This window comes from Lampetra fluviatilis, chromosome 49 (assembly GCF_964198595.1).
Source record: "Lampetra fluviatilis chromosome 49, kcLamFluv1.1, whole genome shotgun sequence".
Lineage (NCBI taxonomy): Eukaryota > Metazoa > Chordata > Hyperoartia > Petromyzontiformes > Petromyzontidae > Lampetra > Lampetra fluviatilis.
The window spans coordinates 3,757,087-3,780,925 of NC_136323.1; the positions used below are offsets into that span (position 1 = coordinate 3,757,087).

General features: G+C 54.2%; 1 protein-coding gene across 1 annotated transcript; it reads right to left on the reverse strand.

Annotated features, from left to right (window-relative positions):
* Positions 1-9,252: 9,252 nt before the first annotated feature.
* On the reverse strand, positions 9,253-23,483 carry LOC144948353 (ankyrin repeat domain-containing protein 22-like). Its single transcript, XM_078877781.1, has 6 exons — positions 23,223-23,483; positions 13,277-13,465; positions 11,431-11,535; positions 10,745-10,822; positions 10,278-10,376; positions 9,253-9,477 (listed from the first exon to the last, which is right to left on the reverse strand). Exons 1-6 carry the CDS (start codon positions 23,241-23,243, stop codon positions 9,253-9,255), a joined length of 717 nt encoding a protein of 238 aa, XP_078733907.1. The 5' UTR covers positions 23,244-23,483.
* Between the last annotated feature and the right edge of the window lie 356 nt (positions 23,484-23,839).

Below are 23,839 nucleotides of genomic sequence, written 5' to 3' on the forward strand. Positions count from 1 at the left end.
CATGTTGGGTAGGTGGCCATGTTGGGTAGGGGAAAGGCGGTTCAAGTTAATTTATTTGGTATAGCCCTGTGAGCCATTCGGCGCTTGAATCGGGTGCAACCGCAACAAACAGAAAACAAAAACATGAACAAGAATACATCTTAAAGTGACTATGTGCAAACAGAAAATCCAAGAAAAGACAGCAAAATATTGCAGAAAAAGCACCGTACACCAACACTGTGTGCAAAAATCTCAGTGGGATGCAAGTCAAACAACAACAACAACCACAAGACAACTTAGATTAAGGCGACCATGTTGGGTAGGTGGCCACATTGGGTAGGCGGCCATGTTGGATAGGGGAAAGGCGGCTGCGGTTGTGAATGGGGCCCCGGGGGAGGGGCCGGGCGGGGGGGGGGGTGTGCGCGTCGACGTCACCGAGCGGCGACGAATAGGAGGCGGGGCGGCGCTTCACGCGCTCCCCCCCTGACCAATATGGCTGCGAGTTTGTAACACGCGCTCAGAAAGTGACGCGAACAGGGCTGTCACCATAGCGACTGTCGCTGGCTGAGTGCGAGGAGCGGTGGCGCTGCGGTTAGCGCCGCGGCTGCGAGCCCCTGGGCGAGCCGAGTTCGATTCCCGCTCACGGCCAACAGCGGCGACGATTGTCTGAGCCGCTCCCCCCCCCCCTAGGTCGACTCGGCCTCAAATGAGTACCTCGTACAATGTGTAGTAAGCATCGCCACTCAGGGAGACAAAGGCGGCCGGGGTTGGTGTTTGGCCACCCACCCCCTCGTGTGCCACAGTGCCGGCCTTCATAGATTCTACTCGCTAACAGCACTTGCCCCTACAGTCTGTCGCAGGCTATACGGGGGATCTTTTTCTTTGGGGAGCGGTGGCGCAGCGGTTTGCGCCGCGGCTGCGCTACGAACCAGGCGAGCCGAGTTCGATTCCCGCTCACGGCCACCGCTGGATCTTTGTAATTGTTATTTAGTATGTGCAGAGGGGAGTAGTAGTAGTACAACTATGGGACGCATTAGTCAGCACAGTAGCCAGACGTTGAATAATCATGAGGCTGGCTGCCTCTGTTGGAGGCCAAACAGCTTCAAGGGCAGTTGCAGATCGGCGACACACGCAGACTGCAAGCCTCGAATTTGGGGTTTGAACATCTCCCCGTTCGAGACCCAAAGACCTCACGACTCCCTCACTTTGGCATTTCTTCCTCCGAAAAGACACAGGCGGAACCATCAAATCACCCACTCACCCGCCCATACACACGCACAAACTCACGCTCTCACTCACCCACATGCTCACCCACCCACATGCTCACTCACCCACTCACATGCTCACCCACTCACCCACTCACATGCTCACCCACTCACCCACCCACATGCCCACTCACCCACTCACATGCTCACCCACTCACCCACCCACATGCCCACTCACTCACCCACATGCTCACTCACCCACCCACATGCTCACTCACCCACCCACATGCTCACTCACCCACATCACATGCTCACTCACCCACATGCTCACTCACCCACCCACATGCTCACTCACTCACATGCTCACTCACCCACCCACCCACATGCTCACTCACTCAGCCACATGCTCACTCACTCACCCACATGCTCACCCACCCACCCACCCACATGCTCACTCACCCACCCACCCACCCACATGCTCACTCACCCACCCACATGCTCACTCACCCACCCACCCACATGCTCACTCACCCACCCACATGCTCACTCACCCACCCACATGCTCACTCACCCACATGCTCACACCCACCCACATGCTCACTCACCCACATGCTCACCCACCCACCCACATGCTCACCCACCCACATGCTCAACATTCTCACTCACCCACCCACATGCCCACTCACTCACCCACATGCTCACTCACCCACCCACATGCTCACTCACCCACCCACATGCTCACTCACTCACATGCTCACTCACCCACCCACTTGCTCAACATTCTCACTCACCCACCCACATGCTCACTCACCCACATGCTCACTCACCCACATGCTCACTCACCCACCCACATGCTCGCTCACTCACTCACATGCTCACTCACCCACCCACATGCTCAACATTCTCACTCACCCACCCACATGCCCACTCACTCACCCACATACTCACTCACCCACCCACATGCTCACTCACCCACCCACATGCTCACTCACCCACATGCTCACTCACCCACCCACATGCTCACTCACCCACATGCTCACTCACCCACCCACATACTCACCCACCCACATGCTCACTCACCCACCCACATGCTCACTCACCCACATGCTCACTCACCCACCCACATACTCACTCACCCACCCACATGCTCACTCACCCACATGCTCACTCACTCACCCACATGCTCACTCACCCACATGCCCACTCACTCACCCACATGCTCACTCACCCACCCACATGCTCACTCACCCACCCACATGCTCACTCACCCACATGCTCACTCACCCACCCACATACTCACTCACCCACCCACATGCCCACTCACTCACCCACATGCCCACTCACTCACCCACATGCTCACTCACCCACCCACATGCTCACTCACCCACCCACATACTCACTCACCCACCCACATGCCCACTCACTCACCTACATGCTCACTCACCCACCCACATGCTCACTCACCCACCCACATACTCACTCACCCACCCACATGCTCACTCACCCACCCACATGCTCAACATTCTCACTCACCCACCCACATGCCCACTCACCCACATGCCCACTCACTCACCCACATGCTCACTCACCCACATGCTCACTCACCCACCCACATGCTCACTATACACTACACTACACACTACACTATACACTACACTACACATTACACTATATACTACACACTCCGCTATACACTACAATATACATTACACTATACACCAGAGGTGTGGACTCGAGTCATGTGACTTGGACTCGAGTCAGACTCGAGTCATGAATTTGATGACTTGCGACTCGACTTGGACTTGCATAACAATGACTTTGTCCCACCTCTGCTATACACTACACTATACACTACACTTCTACACACCTGTAAACCCCTTATCAGTGCCTAACCTCATTACAGACCAATTCAGGCTTTATCAGTCACCCCGTGGCCCTTAAAAATCTCAACTTTCATCTTACAAAGTCCCATCACAAGGGAGAAACACAAACAAATAGACAATTATTTTTAAAACTCAATTTCCCTGTTCAAGAATACGGAGTAATTCGTACGGGTTGACACGGTGTGCCACTGTGGCCTGCGCTCCATCAACGGAGATGGCGGGGCTGGGGAAAGCTTTCGTGACTGCAGGGATTCATCTTCTTGGTTCTTTCGGTAAAGTCACGTAGAATGGAAGTAATAAAATAATAAAGATAAAAATGATAAAATAATAAAAATAAACATATTAAAATAATAAACTAATTCTCGCGACGTTTCGGCCACAACGCAAGCCAGACCTGTTCTTCACCTGAGGACAGCTGCTTGCATTGTGGCCGAAACGTCGTGAAAATTATTTTATTATGTTTTATTTTTATTATTTCCCTTCTACGTGACTTTACCGAAAGAAACGTCGTGATAATTATTTTATTATGGTTTCTTTTTTATTATTTTATTATTTCCCTTCTACGTGACTTTACCGAAAGAACCAAGAAGACGAACATCTCTCTCCGCTGAGGCCCTCTCCTCGTGGCCAGCAGCAGATCTCCACATTGGCACTGGGCTCCCTGTACGGATGGAGACATCACCCGCTCCTCCGTCCAGCCGCATCAAATAACTTCAACGACCGAGCGCGGAAGAGTAGGCCAAATACAACTATAGAAGCCCCATACTCTTAGGTTTTTTCGGTGAAGTCACGTGGGTAAGAAATAAAATTAAAATTAATGAAAGTAAAATAATTTTACTTTTAATTATTTTACTAAAATTATTTTACTTTTATTAATTTTATTTTTAATAAAAGTAAAATAATTTTACTTTTAATAATTTTGCTAAAATTAGTTTGCTTTTATTAATTTTATTTTTAATAAAAGTAAAATAATTTTACTTTTAATATTTTTACTAAAATTATTTCACTTTTATTAATTTTATTATTTATTTTTAATAAAAGGTAAAATAATTTTTCTTTTTTTTGCTAAAATAATTTTAACTTTTATTAATTGAAATTTTATGTTTCACCTACGTGACTTTAACGGAGACAACCTAAGAGTACGAATCCTTGCAGTCACGAAAGCTTCAAATCGACAGAAGAAGCCCCCCCTAATTCGAGTGGAGGTCCTTCTGCCGGCGGTTTGGCGAGCAGGAAATTGCAGGGCTGACGAAGGTGGAATCGACGATCTGCATCCCCTTGCCTGCCTCCGCGTGTGTTGGTGAGCAGAGTGTGTTGGTGAGCAGTGTGTGTTGGTGAGCAGAGTGTGTTGGTGAGCAGAGTGTGTTGGTGAGCAGAGTGTGTTGGTGAGCAGTGTGTGTTGGTGAGCAGAGTGTGTTGGTGAGCAGAGTGTGTTGGTGAGCAGAGTGTGTTGGTGAGCAGTGTGTGTTGGTGAGCAGAGTGTGTTGGTGAGCAGTGTGTGTTGGTGAGCAGAGTGTGTTGGTGAGCAGTGTGTGTTGGTGAGCAGTGTGTGTTGGTGAGCAGTGTGTGTTGGTGAGCAGTGTGTGTTGGTGAGCAGAGTGTGTTGGTGAGCAGTGTGTGTTGGTGAGCAGAGTGTGTTGGTGAGCAGTGTGTGTTGGTGAGCAGAGTGTGTTGGTGAGCAGAGTGTGTTGGTGAGCAGTGTGTGTTGGTGAGCAGTGTGTGTTGGTGAGCAGAGTGTGTTGGTGAGCAGAGTGTGTTGGTGAGCAGAGTGTGTTGGTGAGCAGTGTGTGTTGGTGAGCAGTGTGTGTTGGTGAGCAGTGTGTGTTGGTGAGCAGTGTGTGTTGGTGAGCAGAGTGTGTTGGTGAGCAGTGTGTGTTGGTGAGCAGTGTGTGTTGGTGAGCAGAGTGTGTTGGTGAGCAGTGTGTGTTGGTGAGCAGTGTGTGTTGGTGAGCAGTGTGTGTTGGTGAGCAGAGTGTGTTGGTGAGCAGAGTGTGTTGGTGAGCAGAGTGTGTTGGTGAGCAGTGTGTTGGTGAGCAGTGTGTGTTGGTGAGCAGTGTGTGTTGGTGAGCAGAGTGTGTTGGTGAGCAGTGTGTGTTGGTGAGCAGAGTGTGTTGGTGAGCAGAGTGTGTTGGTGAGCAGTGTGTTGGTGAGCAGTGTGTGTTGGTGAGCAGAGTGTGTTGGTGAGCAGAGTGTGTTGGTGAGCAGTGTGTGTTGGTGAGCAGAGTGTGTTGGTGAGCAAAGTGTGTTGGTGAGCAGAGTGTGTTGGTGAGCAGAGTGTGTTGGTGAGCAGTGTGTGTTGGTGAGCAGAGTGTGTTGGTGCGCAGAGTGTGTTGGTGAGCAGAGTGTGTTGGTGAGCAGTGTGTGTTGGTGAGCAGTGTGTGTTGGTGAGCAGAGTGTGTTGGTGAGCAGAGTGTGTTGGTGAGCAGAGTGTGTTGGTGAGCAGTGTGTGTTGGTGAGCAGTGTGTGTTGGTGAGCAGTGTGTGTTGGTGAGCAGTGTGTGTTGGTGAGCAGAGTGTGTTGGTGAGCAGTGTGTGTTGGTGAGCAGTGTGTGTTGGTGAGCAGAGTGTGTTGGTGAGCAGTGTGTGTTGGTGAGCAGTGTGTGTTGGTGAGCAGTGTGTGTTGGTGAGCAGAGTGTGTTGGTGAGCAGAGTGTGTTGGTGAGCAGAGTGTGTTGGTGAGCAGTGTGTTGGTGAGCAGTGTGTGTTGGTGAGCAGTGTGTGTTGGTGAGCAGAGTGTGTTGGTGAGCAGTGTGTGTTGGTGAGCAGAGTGTGTTGGTGAGCAGAGTGTGTTGGTGAGCAGTGTGTTGGTGAGCAGTGTGTGTTGGTGAGCAGAGTGTGTTGGTGAGCAGAGTGTGTTGGTGAGCAGTGTGTGTTGGTGAGCAGAGTGTGTTGGTGAGCAAAGTGTGTTGGTGAGCAGAGTGTGTTGGTGAGCAGAGTGTGTTGGTGAGCAGTGTGTGTTGGTGAGCAGAGTGTGTTGGTGCGCAGAGTGTGTTGGTGAGCAGTGTGTGTTGGTGAGCAGTGTGTGTTGGTGAGCAGAGTGTGTTGGTGCGCAGAGTGTGTTGGTGAGCAGAGCGTGTTGGTGAGCAGTGTGTGTTGGTGAGCAGAGTGTGTTGGTGAGCAGAGTGTGTTGGTGAGCAGAGCGTGTTGGTGAGCAGTGTGTGTTGGTGAGCAGAGTGTGTTGGTGAGCAGTGTGTGTTGGTGAGCAGAGTGTGTTGGTGCGCAGAGTGTGTTGGTGAGCAGAGCGTGTTGGTGAGCAGTGTGTGTTGGTGAGCAGAGTGTGTTGGTGCGCAGAGTGTGTTGGTGAGCAGAGCGTGTTGGTGAGCAGAGTGTGTTGGTGAGCAGAGTGTGTTGGTGAGCAGAGTGTGTTGGTGAGCAGAGTGTGTTGGTGAGCAGTGTGTGTTGGTGAGCAGAGTGTGTTGGTGAGCAGAGTGTGTTGGTGAGCAGTGTGTGTTGGTGAGCAGAGTGTGTTGGTGAGCAGTGTGTGTTGGTGAGCAGTGTGTGTTGGTGAGCAGTGTGTTGGTGAGCAGAGTGTGTTGGTGAGCAGAGTGTGTTGGTGAGCAGAGTGTGTTGGTGAGCAGTGTGTGTTGGTGAGCAGAGTGTGTTGGTGAGCAGTGTGTGTTGGTGAGCAGAGTGTGTTGGTGAGCAGAGTGTGTTGGTGAGCAGAGTGTGTTGGTGAGCAGAGTGTGTTGGTGAGCAGTGTGTGTTGGTGAGCAGTGTGTGTTGGTGAGCAGTGTGTGTTGGTGAGCAGAGTGTGTTGGTGAGCAGAGTGTGTTGGTGAGCAGAGTGTGTTGGTGAGCAGTGTGTGTTGGTGAGCAGTGTGTGTTGGTGAGCAGAGTGTGCTGGTGAGCAGAGTGTGCTGGTGAGCAGTGTGTGTTGGTGAGCAGTGTGTGTTGGTGAGCAGAGTGTGTTGGTGAGCAGAGTGTGTTGGTGAGCAGTGTGTGTTGGTGAGCAGTGTGTGTTGGTGAGCAGTGTGTGTTGGTGAGCAGAGTGTGTTGGTGAGCAGTGTGTGTTGGTGAGCAGTGTGTGTTGGTGAGCAGTGTGTGTTGGTGAGCAGAGTGTGTTGGTGAGCAGAGTGTGTTGGTGAGCAGAGTGTGTTGGTGAGCAGAGTGTGTTGGTGAGCAGTGTGTGTTGGTGAGCAGAGTGTGTTGGTGAGCAGTGTGTGTTGGTGAGCAGAGTGTGTTGGTGAGCAGTGTGTGTTGGTGAGCAGTGTGTCCGCTACAATTCTACAATTCCAAAGCCCTGCAGGTGTCCAGGCGGTACAGGATGCACGCGACGCCCGTCTGACGATCAGCCTCCCTCCGTGTGCGATGATCGGAGTTGCGTCTTGCACCTTTCAACCACGGCGCGAGAGCACGACGTTTGTCTCTTTTTTTTATTTCAAAGTGGGAGGACAAAAAAAATATATATTTTACGAGACAATAATTTAACGCAAAGAGTGGCCCGTATCCAAAGTACCAAGGGCTGTTAGCGAGCAGCTCCTACGAAGGCCGGCACGGCACACGAAGGGGTGGGTGGCCAATACCACGCCCGGCCGCCTTTGTCTCCCTCGTGGCGAAGTTTACACACCGCACCAGGTACTCATTTGAGGCTGAGTTGACCTAGGAGAGACCAAGGACTGGTTCAGATAATCGTCTCCGGTGTTGACCGTGAGAGCGGGAATCGAAGCCGGGGTCGCCAGGTTCGTAGCGCAGCGTAGCGCTTACCGCTATGAGTACCGCACGCACCACATCACCACAACACCACACCACCACACCACCACACCACCACACCACCACCCCCCGTTGCTTTGGCACGAGTGAAGTGGACGAGGCTTCGGGCACAAGGAAAATACGTGGCGCTGTGACGCGATCAAATCGTACACCCGACGAGAGATTGGCCCATATGCGGTCACTGTGGATCGTTAAGCAAGATGGGATTGTATCGATTCCCGCTCAGTCCATCCACAATAAGCAAACATTAAAACAAACACCGGGTTAATCGCGATCTTGCGGGTTAATCGCCTGTGTCCGAGTGATTGCCAATCGAGCGATGGATCGAGTTATGATGTGACACGCCCTGCTTTCATTTGATTGGCTAATATCAGCAAGATTGGTGATTCCGTCGGAGTCCGCTTTCGTTACCGAACAGCGCCAACCGAGGTGGCGATGAAGGTCTATTTATTTATTTATCATAAAAAAAAATTTGAGAGCTGCTCATTTCACACTGTGTCACGATGTCTTATCGTCTGCGATAGCTGCTCGGGGTGTCTCGGTGGCTGTGGCCAAGGCCGCAAGTCATCGCCGTTCGGGCCCGGGGGTCGTGGCTTCACGCAATCCGTCCCCCGGTGTCCTGTGGCCTCTACGGGGGTCTGTGCTTACCGGCACGCCACGTGCACCATCAACCTTCCCTCTTGCTGCGAGCCCGCGCCCTGCTCCTAGTCGCCACGTCCACCTCGCGACACCCAGCAAGGAGATTACCACACCCGGCACGCTACGTCCACGATAGCGTGCCGTGGCTGTGGCTACTCGGTGACATGGCCCAGTCTACGCTGGCTAGATGTTCACTACCTCGCCTGGTGTGCAGGAGGTCGTGGGTTCGATCCCCGACCCTGACGCCTGCTGCTGTATATTTGGAGTTTGCGTGTCTCTCTGTCTCTCTCCCTGTGGTCGCGTGGATTTTCCTCCGGGTCCTCCGGTTTCTCCCCTCCACATTTAGAATCGACGTCGCGCGTCTCGAGTGTTTGGCTGATATGTCCACACGATGATGATGATGACGACGACGACGACGACGATGATGATGATGTTGATGATGATGATGTTGATGATGATGAGCCCACTTGGGTTGGAGCTATCGTTTGTGATTGCGCTTCTGAAAAAGAGCAACTACAGCCCAGCTGGACCCTGACCTGCTACAAATATAATTAGCGGAGACCTTTAAAGTTGCTGTTACAGTCTTGTCGCCCCAGGCTAGCGACGGCGAATTCCGCGGCGAGAATTTCAGCCTAGAACCCCAATCACCCCCAGCGCGTTACGTGTGCCCCCCCCCCCCCCACGTGACCGCACCCCCCCCCCCACGTGACCACCCCCCCCCCCCCCCACGTGACCGCACCCCCCCCCCCCCCCCCCCCCCCCCCCCCACGTGACCACACCCCCCCACACCCCCCCCACGTGACCGCACCCCCTGGCACGGTCCACCTCTCCTCCACCCCTCACTCGTCCCGCCTCCGCTCGGCCCCCTCCTCGTCATCGCCGTCGTGGTGGAGCGACGAGGTGGAGGAGGAGGTGGAGGAGGAGGCGCTCCGAGCGCGCAGGCCGGCGCGCACGGCGCTGGCCGCCAGCTCCTCGGTGCGCCGCCGCTCCTGGTGCTGACGCAGCAGCGGCAGCAGCTTGGAGAAGTTGCCGGCGGCCGCCAGGTCGACCGCGGTGAGGCCCTCCTGCACGCGGGGGGGGGTGGGGGGGGGCGGGGGGGGGGTGGGGGGTGGGGGGGGCACGGAGAAGCGGCGTGACGGCGCTGTCGGCGTGGGGCCACGACCAGTGGCTGAGGCCGTGCGTCGCCTTCAATGTCGTGTAAGTGGTGGTGGTGATGCTGGTGATGGTGATGCTGGTGATGGTGGTGGTGAGGATGATGGTGGTGGTGACGATGGTGGTGGTGGTGATGATGGTGGTGGTGGTGACGATGGTGGTGATGATGGTGGTGATGATGGTGGTGATGACGATGATGGTGGTGATGCTAATGATGGCGGTGGTGATGATGATGGTGGCGGCAGTGATGCTCAGATATGATGGTGGTGGTGATGATGATGGTGGTGATGCTGGTGATGGTGGTGGTGAGGATGATGGTGGTAGTGACGATGGTGGTGGTGGTGATGATGGTGGTGGTGGTGACGATGGTGGTGATGATGGTGGTGATGACGATGATGGTGGTGATGCTAATGATGGCGGTGGTGATGATGATGGTGGCGGCAGTGATGCTCAGATATGATGGTGGTGGTGATGATGGTGGTGGTGATGATGGTGGTGGTGATGGTGGTGATGGTGAGAGATGATGGTGGTGGTGGTGATGATGATAGTGGTGGTGATGGTGAGAGATGATGCTGGTGATGGCGGTGGTGACAGTGATGGTGAGAGATGATGGTGGTGATAGCGGTGGTGATGACGATGTTGGCGGTGATGATGACGACGTTGGCGGTGGTGATGACGATGTTGGTGATGACGATGATGGCGGTGGTGCCACCTTGTTCTGGATGGAGACGCTGGCGTTGGCCGTGAGCAGCAGTTTCCCCACTCCGTGGTTGTGCAGCGAGCAGGCGTAGTGCAGCGCCGTGTTGCCACTCTACCGGGGGGCGGGGGGAGGGGGGGAGGGGAGGGCGGGAGGGGGAGGAAGGGGGGGAGGGGGGCGGGGAGGAGGAGTTAAGGGAGGAGAGGGGAGGTGGGAGGGGTGGTGAGAGTGGTGAGTAAGTAGTCGTATTTCCCTTCTACGTGACTTTACCGAAAGAACCAAGAAGATGAATCCCTGCAGTCACGAGAGCTTTACATCGTGAGGAGTATGTACGTTGAACGTCTTTCGCGCCGTACGTAGCCGTACCGTGCCAATCGGAGGGGCGGGGAAGTAGTGAGTCGAGGGGTGGTGAGGAGTGGTGAGTGAGGAGTGGTGAGTGAGGAGTGGTGAGTGAGGAGTGGTGAGGAGTGGTGAGCGCTCACTTTGTCCACTGCGTTGACGTCACTTCCGGCCTCCAGGAGCAGCTTCACGAGATCCTCGTTGAAGCGGCGCTTCTGCACCTACTCACCACGGAGACGCAGCGCTCACCACTCGCTCACCCCGCTCGCTCACCCACTCGCTCGCCCACTCACTCACCCACCCGCTCGCCCACTCGCTCACCCACTCGCTCACCCTCTCGCTCACCCCTCGCTCACCCACTCGTTCACCCACTCGCTCACTCGCTCGCCCACTCGCTCACCCACTCGCTGGCCACTCACTCACCCACTTGCTCACCCACTCACTCACTCACCACTCGCTCACTCACCCACTCACTCACCCACTCGCTCACCCTCTCGCTCACCCATTGCCCGGGGTCTCAAAGGGATCCCATAGGTATCCCATAGGTGTCCCACAATTATCCCATTAGAGGTCTCATTGGGGTCCCATAGAGTGTCCCACAGGAGTTCCATAGCGGTCCGAAATGGCCCTGTAGAGATCCCATAGGAGTCCCATACATATCCCATTGGGATCCCACAGGGTCCTATATAATGGTCCCATAGAGAATCCCACGGGGAGGTCTCCATGGGGGTGATATGGGAGCCCAGTGGGGGTCCCAATGGAGTCTTGTAGGGGTCCCAGGGGGTGTCCCAGGGGGTGTCCCAGGGGGTGTCCCAGCGGGGGTCGTCACCATGATCCAGTAGCCGATGAGCACAGGCATGAGCAGTACGATGAGCAGCGCGTCCAGCCACGAGAATCTCCGCCTCACCGCCACGTGGAGACACGAGCGGCCACTCTGCACCACGCACAGACAGCAAAGGCGCCCCGTGTAGCCTCCACGGAGTGCTGGGGCAAGTGCTGCTAGCGAGCAGCAGCGGGCGAAGGGGTGGGTGGCCTGCGCCAAGCCCGGCCGCCTTACACACCCCGCACCGGGTACTCAGTTGAGGCTGAGTCGACCTAGGGGAGGCTCAGGATCGGTTCAGATAATCGTCACTGGGTGTTGGCCGTGAGCGGGAATCGAACTCGGGTCGCCAGATTAATAGCGCGGCGTGCTAACCGCTAGGCCACCGCTCCCCACAATGAGAGAGATGATGATGGTGATGATTGTGTAGATGATGAAGATCGTGATGGTGATAATGATGTCAATGTAGAGGTTGATGGTGATGATGGAGGTGATGATGATGGTGTCGATGTAGAGGTTAATGATGACGATTGTGATGATGGTGTCGATGTAGATAATGATGATGGTGGCGATGTAGATGATGAAGATGCTGGTGATGATGACAATGGTGATGACGATGATGACGATGATGACAATGATGATGGCGATGGTGATGACGATGATGACGATGATGACAATGATGGTGATGGTGATGATGATGACGATGTTGACGATGGTGACGATGGTGACGATGACGATGTTGACAATGGTGGCAATGTTGACGATGATGTTGACGATGGTGACGATGACGATGATGTTGACAATAGTGGCGATGTTGACGATGATGGTGATGATGATGTTGACAATGGTGGCGATGACGATGATGTTGGAGATGGCGACAATGTAGACGATGATGGTGATGATGATGTTGACGATGGTGATGTTGACGATGATGTTGAAGATGGCGACGATGTTGACGATGATGGTGATGATGTTGACGATGATGTTGAAGATGGCGACAATGTTGACGATGATGATGATGATGATGTTGAAGATGGCGACGATGTTGACGATGATGTTGACGATGATGTTGAAGATCTTCTTGGTTCTTTCGGTAAAGTTACGTAGAAGGGAAGTAAATGTTTTATTTTTATTATTGTATTACTTCCCTTCTACGTGACTTTACCGAAAGAACCAAGAAGATGAATCCCTGCAGTCACGAAAGCTTTATAACGAGATGTTGAAGATGGCGACGATGTTGACGATGATGGTGATGTTGACGATGATGGTGATGTTGACGATGGTGATGATGACGGTGATGTTGACGATGGTGATGATGACAGTGATGTTGAAGATGGCGACAATGTTGACGTGATGATGATGTTGACGATGATGTTGAAGATGGCGACAATGTTGACGATGATGATGATGATGATGTTGACGACGGTGATGTTGATGATGATGTTGAAGATGGCGACGATGTTGACGATGATGTTGACGATGATGGTGATGATGTTGACAACGATGTTGACGATGATGGTAATAATGACGATGATGTTGAAGATGGCGACGATGTTGACGATGATGTTGACGACGATGTTGACGATGGTGATGACGACGGTGATGACGACGACGGTGACGACGACGACGATGATGACGACGGTGATGACGACGGTGATGACGACGATGATGATGACGGCGATGACGACGGCGATGACGACGACGGTGACGACGACGATGATGATGACGACGGTGATGACGACGGTGATGACGACGATGGTGACGACGACGATGACGACGACGGTGACGACCACGGTGATGATGACGACGACGACGGTGACGACGGTGACGACGACGGTGATGAGGACGACGCTACCTTGGTGGTGGCTCCGATGTCCCCGCCGCGCTTGAGCAGGAGGCGCGCGACGGGGGGGTGGCCCCCGCGGCACGCGGCCAGCAGCGACGAGTCGCCGTTGGGGTCGCGGCCGTCGATCCGCGAGGGGTCGCGGTCCAGCAGCCACGACACGAGCAGCTCGTCGCCCTTGTAGGCGGCCTCGCACAGCGGCTACAACATCAACATCATCACCATCAACATTACCATCAACATCATCATCAACATCACCATCAACATCATCATCAACATCACCGTCAACATCAACATCACTGGTCTAGCAGCCACGACACGAGCAGAGCGTTGCCCTTGTAGGCTGCCTCGTACAGCGGCTACTACATCGACGTTACCATCAACATCATCATCAACATCATCATCGTCATCGTCAACATCACCATCAACATCGTCAACATCAACATCATCGTCAACATCACCATTACCATCAACGTCGTCATCAACATCGTCAACATCGACATCACTGGTCCAGCAGCCACGAGACGAGCAGCTCGTCGCCGTTGTAGGCCGCCTCGCACAGCGGCTACAACATCAACGTTACCACCATCAACATCACCATTACCATCATCGTCATCGTCAACATCGTCAACATCACCATCGCCATCGGAAACATCGTCATCATCAAGGAAGATTTACGACGTTGAAAGGGTACGGCGGGAACTCTCCGCACACTGTCCCATCACGCACGCACGGATGGATGGATGGGGAGCCATGGGGCATGATGGCGCAATTACCTACGCAGGGAGGCTCATTGCAACAGCAGCAAAAGCAGTAGCAGCGTTAATTTAACGTGTTTTGTTGAGGCCCCGCTGATCTGCAACGTAGTTCTTTTTCAGAGGCGACCTGGCTTATCACAGACAATAGCTGAGCGGAGTGGGCTCACCGTCATCGCGTGCACATTCATAGCAGCCAAATACTCGAAAGGCGTGACGTCGATTACTAAATAAAATACATCAGAGGAGCCAGAGGAGAAATCCACGCGGCCACGGAGAGAGAGAGAGACACGCAAAGTCCAAATATACAGCAGGCGTCATGGTCGGGATCGAACCCACGACCTCCTGTAGACCAGGCGAGGTAGTTAACATCTCCTAGCCACCATGGTGATGATGATGATGAGAGAGCGAGACACGCAAACTCCAAATATACAGCAGCAGGCGTCAGGGTCGGGATCGAACCCACGACGTCCGGTACACCAGGCGATGTAGTTAACATCTCCTAGCCACCGTGATGATGATGAGAGAGACACGCAGCAGGTGTCAGGGTTAGGATCGAACCCACGACTTCCTGTATACCAGGTGAGGTAGTTAACATCTCCTAGCCACCGTGATGATGATGAGAGAGAGACACGCAGCAGGTGTCAGGGTTAGGATCGAACCCACGACCTCCTGTAGACCAGGCGAGGTAGTTAACATCTCGCCGACTAAATGAATCGCCTGCGATCGGCAAGTCGCGTGCGGCGGGGTAAAGCGTGGCTCTCGTCTCTGCCCTGGGGAGTGTGGAAGAGTAGGCCAAACGACACGACACCACAGCTCCCTCCCGGTGGTGCACACCTGCGGCTAGCAGTGGCCTCGAGGAAGGCACTTGCAGGGGCTGTGCCTGCACCTCTCCGTACCTTGAATAGTTGACGCGAGTCGATGCATTCCTGCGTGGTCTTAAACCCCCCATGGCCAACCACGATGTGTGCGATGCGCCGTTGATGGAGAGAGCCAGAGATAGTGGGGGGGGTGGTGGTATGTGCTTGTGCCTGTTTCGCTGGCACTGGAAACGGGAGATACAAAGACGGGTCGGAATGTGGATGAACCAGACGGAAGGGAACCCCGCCTTGGGGTGCACGTGTGCCCCTGGTGAGTCCGCGGAGAGATTTGCCACGGCGGATGTGCAAGCGTTTCGCGATGATTCACATTATCGCCATCATCATCATCATTGGCGGCGTGGTCATAGGCAGCATCATCGTCATTAGGCCATTTTGGGGTGCTGATTCCAAATCTGGCATCAGTTTTTGTCTATCACATCAGGTTTTGAGATATCAAATATAGCATTTTCAATAAAAACTGCAGAATAAAAATATTAAATAAATGTGGATATCTACATAAAATTATATTATAAACACACTATCATAAAAATTCAGCACCATATTTTAACACTAAAGCAGTCACTGACTCGCAACAACTTGCAATCATAAGTGACAGAGTTAATTTCGGGTAAAATCAATGAAAATGGGGTATGCCGATAGCATAAAAAAGAGATGTGATAGAGCAAATCTGAGATCAGATTTGGAATCGGCACTGAAATTAGTCTAAAACAGCTGCAAAAGTCCAGGCCAGAATTTTTTTGTTGTCGTTGTTGACCAGTGAATGATCACCCCCTACAATGTCGTCACAAGGCCGTGCATTGCAATGGTGTTGTGACGTCAATGTGCCTTGTCCATCCGCCACGGCAGGGACGACGCCACTGATCGGAGGCCGTCGCGGCTCCAGTGTGGGCTCACGGGGTCACAGGGGTCACCTCCTCCACAACCCTGACCCCGTCCACCTCTTCACAATAACAATCTTGTAACATTGGTGGTAGATTGTTGTTGTTAAAAGGGGTCCCCGGGTGAGTAATCCCAGCCGGGTGCCCACCGCTCCACGTCTGTGGCTGTACAGGTGTCGCCCACCTCCCGGTGAGCTGGCGCCAGTTTACAGCGACCTAACGGCTGCATTACCGCAAACACAAAGATAAAGACAAAGATCCCCCGTATAGCCTTAACAGACTGTAGGGGCAAGTGCTGTTAGCGAGCACCTATGAAGGCCAGAACGGTACACGAGGGGGTGGGTGGCCAGCACCACGCCCGACCGCCTTTGTCTCCCTAGCGGCGATGTTTACACACCGCACTGGGTACTCATTTGAGGCTGAGTCGACCTAGGGGAGGCCCAGGACCGGTTCAGATAATCGTCACTGGTGTTGGCCGTGAGCGGGAATCGAACCCGTGTCGCCGGGTTCGTGGCGCAGCGCGCTAACCGCTACACTACCGCTCCCCACTACCGCAAACACACACACGTACACACACACACGTACACACACACACGTACACACACACACGTACACACACACACGTACACACAAAGACAAAGATCCCCCGTGTAGCCTCATCACCACTGCCAACACCACCACTGCCAACACCACCACCACCACTACCACCACCGCCAACACCATTGCCAACACCACCAACGCCACCACCACTACCACCAACACCAACACCACTACCACTGCCAACACCATTGCCAACACCACCACTGCCACCACCACTGCCAACACCACCACCACCACTGCCAACACCACCACCACTGCCAACACCACCACCGCCACTGCCAACACCACCAACACCACTACCACCACCAACACCACCACCAACACCACCACTGCCAACACCACCAACACCACCACTGCCAACACCACCAACACCACCACTGCCAACACCAACACCGCCAACACCACCACTGCCACCACTGCCAACACCAACACCGCCAACACCACCATCACCACTGCCAACACCACCACTGCCAGAGAAAGGCACACACGCTCTGTAATGACAGGGAGAGCTGGGGGAGTGGTGGAGAGGGGAGAGAGAGACGCGCGTGCTCTGTAATGACAGGGAGAGCTGGGTGACAGTGGCATCCACAATCTAGGTCAGCCACGTCGCGAGGAATCTGGCGGCCTCGTGTGACGTGTGGTTGGGGGAGGTGAGAGAGCAGTGGAGACACCGGAGAAGAGAAGACTGTAGTCTAAATACAATATCTCACGTGTGGTGGTGGTGACACGTGGTGGTGGTGACACGTGGTGGTGGTGACACGTGGTGGTGGTGACACGTGGTGGTGGTGACACGTGGTGGTGGTGACACGTGGTGGTGGTGACACGTGGTGGTGGTGACACGTGGTGGTGGTGACACGTGGTGGTGGTGACACGTGGTGGTGGTGACACGTGGTGGTGGTGACACGTGGTGGTGGTGACACGTGGTGGTGGCGGTGGTGACAATAGTGCACGGGCTTCCTTGTCGATGCACTGCCCTCATGTCTCCCCTCCTGTTTCTGTCACACCCCGTCCTGTCCCATGGCTCACGGTGTCTCCCCGCGTCTCCCCGTGTCTTCTCACGTCCCCCAGTGTCTCTCCGTGTCTCCCAGTGTCTCCACGTGTCTCCTCACGTCTCCCCGTATCTCCCCACGTCTCCCCGTGTCTCCCCGCGTCTCCCAGTGTCTCCCCGTGTCTCCCCGCGTCCCCCGTGTCTCCCAGTGTCTCCCCACGTCTCCCAGTGTCTCCCCGTGTCTCCATGTGTCTACCCGTGTTTCACCGCGTCTCCCCGCGTCTCCCTACGTCTCCCAGTGTCTCCCAGCGTCTCCCCGCGTCTCCCCGTGTCTCCCAGTGTCTCCCAGTGTCTCCCCACGTCCCCCAGTGTCTCCCCGTGTCTCCCAGTGTATCCCCGTGTCTCCCAGTGTCTCCCCGTATCTCCCAGTGTCTCCCCACGTCTCCCCGCGTCTCCCCACGTCTCTCCGTGTCTCCCAGTGTCTCCCCGTGTCTCCCCGTGTCTCCCAGTGTCTCCCCACGTATTCACGTGTCCCCCCGTGTCTCCCAGTGTCTCCCCGTGTCTCCCAGTGTCTCCCAGTGTCTCCCCACGTCTCCCCGTGTCTCCCAGTGTCTCCCAGTGTCTCCCCGCGTCCCCCCGTGTCTCCCAGTGTCTCCCCACGTCTCCCCGTGTCTCCCCGCGTCTCCCCGTGTCTCCCAGTGTATCCCTGTGTCTCCCTGCGTCTTCCCCGCGTCTCGTCCGCCCTCGTCGTTGTGTTGCAATTTCCCGAACACCACAAACAGCCTCACTCCACCAGGCTGGGGAAACAAGAGGGCGGAGTGGGGGGGCGAGAGGGGGGGCGAGTGGGGGGGCGAGTGGGGGGGCGAGAGGGGGGGCGAGTGGGGGGGGCGAGAGGGGGGGGCGAGTGGGGGGGGGGGCAAGGGGGGGGGACGAGTGGGGAGGGGGACGAGTGGGGGGGGGGCGAGGGGGGGGCGAGTGGGGGGGGGGGGGCGATTGGGGGGGGCGAGTGGGGGGGGGGTACGAGTGGGGGGGAGAGATGTTGACAGCGAGTTTGAGTCCCAATGACGAAATCATGACGGGGGGTTGTGGTTGGGTGACTCAGGGAGTCCATAATGGCGGTGTCACGTTGAGGACACTGAGCTCAAGCACAGCGATTATCACGCAGAGAGCCACAGACTCACTCATAGAGACCCATAGACTCACCACGCAGAGAGCCACAGACTCACTCATAGAGACCCATAGACTCACCACGCAGAGAGTCACAGACTCACTCATAGAGACCCATAGACTCACTCAGAGACCCATAAACTCACCACGCAGAGAGCCACAGACTCACTCATAGAGACCCATAGACTCACCACGCAGAGAGTCACAGACTCACTCATAGAGACCCATAGACTCACTCAGAGACCCATAAACTCACCACGCAGAGAGCCACAGACTCACTCATAGAGACCCATAGATTCACCACGCAAAGAGCCACAGACTCACTCATAGAGACCCATAGACTCACCACGCAGAGAGTCACAGACTCACTCATAGAGACCCATAGACTCACTCATAGAGACCCATAAACTCACCACGCAGAGAGCCACAGACTCACTCATAGAGACCCATAGACTCACCACGCAGAGAGCCACAGACTCACAACACAGGGAAACACAGAGACCCACAGACTCACAACACAGAGAGACACAGACTCACCACACAGAGACCCATAGACTCATCACACAGAGACCCATAGACTCATCACACAGAGACCCATAGACTCACACAGAGACCCATAGACTCACCACACAGAGACCCATAGACTCACCACACAGATACCCATAGACTCACACAGAGACCCATAGACTCACCACACAGAGACCCATAGACTCATCACACAGAGACCCATAGACTCACACAGAGACCCATAGACTCATCACACAGAGAGCAACAGACTCACCACACAGATACCCAGACTCACCACACAGAGACCCATAGACTCACCACACAGAGACCCATAGACTCACCACACAGATACCCAGACTCACCACACAGATACCCAGACTCACCACACAGAGACCCATAGACTCACCACACAGAGACCCATAGACTCATCACACAGAGACCCATAGACTCACCACATAGAGAGCCATAGACTCACCACACAGATACCCAGACTCATCACACAGATACCCATAGACTCACCACACAGAGACCCATAGACTCACCACACAGAGACCCATAGACTCACCACACAGAGACCCATAGACTCACCACACAGAGACCCATAGACTCACCACACAGAGAGCCACAGACTCACCACACAGAGACCCATAGACTCACACAGAGACCCATAGACTCACACAGAGACCCATAGACTCACCACACAGAGACCCATAGACTCACCACACAGAGACCCATAGACTCACACAGAGACCCATAGACTCACCACACAGAGACCCATAGACTCACACAGAGACCGATGTTTTTGTTATTTACCCTTCGTAGCCCAGTGCCTGTGGGATCTGATGGGGTGGTGGGGTGGGGGGGGTCTCACGCTGGTACCCAGAGTTGACTCGCGATAAGGGAGAGTGCCGACAAAGAGGGGGCCGGTGGGGGCGGGGTGGGGAGAGATTTGAATGAAGAGAGAGAGAGATGACGACACCAGCATTTGAACTAAACTATTTTTTTTAAATTGATTTGAAGCTTTCGTGACCGCAGGAATCCACACTCTCTGGTTCTTTCGGTAAAGTCACGTGGGTAGAAAATAAAATAAAACGGCAGACATCGCGTCTGCCGCGATTTTCGCCTGAAGACGGGCGCTTGTGTTGCGTTCGAAACGTCGTGATTTATGTTATTTTATTTCTACCTATACGTGACTTTAGCGAAAGAACCAAAGAGTTTTTATTATTTATTTTATAAGGCCCGCTGAGCTGTTCCGTTGCTCTTTTGCAGAAGCGACCTGGGCCATGGATGACTGCTCAACGAAAGTGGCTCACCACGTGGAAATGTGCTGCAGCAGCAGCCAAACAGTGTAAACGCGCGACGTTGATTCTAAAATGTGGAGGGAAAACCGGAGGACCCCGAGAAAAATCCACGCGACCACGGGGAGAGAGACAGAGAGAGACACGCAAACTGCAAATATACAGCAGCAGCAGGCGTAGTTAGGGTCGGGATCGAACCCACGACCTCCTGCATACCAGGCGAGGTAGTTAACATCTCCTAGCCACCGTGATGATGATGAGAGAGAGAGAGAGACACGCAAACTCCAAATATACAGCAGCAACAGGCGTTGTCAGGGTCGGGATCGAACCCACGACCTCCTGTATACCAGGCGAGGTAGTTAACATCTCCCTAGCCACCGTGATGATGAGAGAGAGAGACACGCAAACTCCAAATATACAGCAGCAGGCGTCAGGGTCGGGATCGAACCCACGACCTCCTGTATACCAGGCGAGGTAGTTAACATCTCCTAGCCACCGTGATGATGATGAGAGAGAGAGAGACGCAAACTCCAAATATACAGCAGCAGCAGGCGTTGTCAGGGTCGGGATCGAACCCACGACCTCTTGCATACCAGGCGAGGTAGTTAACATCTCCTAGCCACCGTGATGATGATGATGAGAGAGAGACACGCAAACTCCAAATATACATCAGGCGTTGTCAGGGTCGGGATCGAACCCACGACCTCCTGCATACCAGTCGAGGTAGTCAGCATATCATAGCCACCGTGATAATGATGAGAGACACACACAAACTCCAAACATACATCAGGCGTTGTCAGGGTCGGGATCGAACCCGCCACCTCCTGTATACCCTGTGAGGTAGTTAACATCTCATAGCCACCGTGATGATGACGATGAGAGAGAGAGACACGCAAACTCCAAATATACAGCAGCAGGCGTCAGGGTCGGGATCGAACCCACAACCTCCTGTATACCAGGCGAGGTAGTTAACATCTCCTAGCCACCGTGATGATGATGAGAGAGAGAGAGAGACACGCAAACTCCAAATATACAGCAGCAGCAGGCGTTGTCAGGGTCGGGATCGAACCCACGACCTCCTGTATACCAGGCGAGGTAGTTAACATCGCGCCGTGCGTCGCTAAACGGAGGTGAGGGGACCCCGAGTCGAACCCTTACCCCTGACGCTAACCCTCGCCTCTTCATGTGACCAATACTCCATGTGGTCTGCATATTTTATACTGCTGGAGCTATATAAGCTGAGCGTGTGTTTGTGTCTGTGTGTCTGTTTGTGTCTGTGTGTGTGTCTGTCTGTTTGTGTCTGTGTGTCTGTCTGTCTGTTTGTGTCGGTGTGTGTCTGTTTGTGTCTGTGTGTTTTTGTCTGTGTGTGTGTCTGTCTGTGTGTGTCTGTCTGTGTGTCTGTGTGTGTGTCTGTATGTGTCTGTCTGTGTCTGTCTGTGTATTTGTGTCTGTGTGTGTGTCTGTGTGTGTTTGTGTCTGTGTGTGTCTGTTTGTGTCTGTGTGTTTGTGTCTGTGTGTTTGTGTCTGTGTGTGTCTGTCTGTGTGTGTGCCTGTGTGTGTCTGTATGTGTCTGTCTGTGTCTGTCTGTGTATTTGTGTCTGTGTGTGTGTCTGTCTGTTTGTGTCTGTGTGTCTGTGTGTGTGTCTGTCTGTCTGTTTGTGTCTGTCTGTTTGTGTCTGTGTGTTTGTGTCTGTGTGTTTGTGTCTGTGTGTTTGTGTCTGTGTGTTTGTCTGTGTGTGTGTCTGTGTGTTTGTGTCTGTGTGTGTGTGTTGTGGGGAGCGGTAGTGTAAACTCCACGTTCGTATGCCAGGGGAAAATGGCCTTCCAAGCCTGCGACCGCTATTGGCGTGTACAGTATTCCATTTAAATGATCACGGTTGGCTACGTACGGTGCGAAAGAAGTTAAACATACATTCAATATATATGTACACAGTTACAAAGATCCCCCGTGTAGCCTTAATCGACGGTTGGGGCAAGTGCTGCGAGCGAGCAGCACAAAAAGATGGGTGGGTGGCGAGCACCACGCCCGGCCGCCTTTGTCTCCCCACTGCTGATCTTTACACACCGCACCGGATGACTCACTTAAGGCCGAGTCGACCTCGGGGAGTACTGCACACATATACAAAGAGAAAGATGCCCCCGTATAGCCTGCACAGACTGTAGGGGCAAGTGCTGTTAGCGAGTACCACGCCCGGCCACACACACAGACACGAAGACGTATCTACGCCATGCATGCGCCTGTGTGTCTGAGTGTGTCTATCACGTGATGTGTATAAAACCACAGAATATGATTTGTAAAACCCGAACCCATCACCAAAAACCTCGTCACCGCACCTCCGATTGGCGCGGTCGGCTACGTACGGTGCGAAAGTGAAGTTCAACATACAACATGCATACAACATGCTTACAACATACATACAACACACACACGACACGCATACAACATACATACAACATGCTTACAACACGCATACAACATACATACAACACGCACACAACATACATACAACATACATACAACATACATACATCATGCATACAACACGCATACAACATACATACAACATGCTTACAACATACATACAACACGCACACAACACGCATACAACATACATACAACATACATACAACATACATACAACATACATATAACACGCACACAACACGCACACAACATACACGCGTACCCAAAGCTCATCGCATTTGCTAATAACACTTCGGCCTTAAAGGGGGGGGGGGAAGGGGGGGTAAAGCATAAGTCGACGTTTCGGGCAATGACCCTTCTTCATGGCACACAGCTCACGTGATCCCACAGGTAACGCGGCGACGTCACCCACCACACCCCCTCTCCCATCACGCCAGTCCCCTCCATCACCATCCATACCTCTGAGTATCGTATTCCCATCACGATGGTTGTTTGCTGGTGATGTTGGTGGTGCTGATGGTTGTTGGTGGTGCTGGTGGTTGTTGTTGGTGGTGGTGTGTTGGTGGTGCTGATGGTTGTTGGTGGTGGTGGTGCTGCTGGTGGTTGTTGTTGGTGGTGGTTGTTGGTGGTGCTGATGGTTGGTGGTGATGTTGACAGCAGCGACGGCGACCACAGAGTGACTGACTACTCTCTCCCGCATCCACCAATCCCCCCCAGCCCCTCCCCCCATCCCCTCCCCCTACTCCCACCGGCCCCTCCCCCCCACTCCCCCACTCCCCTGGCCCCTCCCCCCACTCCCATCGGCCCCTCCCCCCACTCCCCCCAGCCCCTCCCCCCCACTACTCCTCCGGCCCCTCCCCCTACTCCCCCAAGCCACTCCCCCCAGCCCCTCCCCCCGGCCCCTCCCCCCACTCCCCCCAGCCCCTCCCCCTACTCTCCCCGTCCCCTCTCCCCGGCCCCTCCCCCCACTCCCCCCGGCCCCTCCCCCCACTCTCCCCGTCCCCTCCCCCCAGCCCCTCCCCCTACTCCCCCCAGCCCCTCCCCCCACTCTCCCCGTCCCCTCTCCCCGGCCCCTC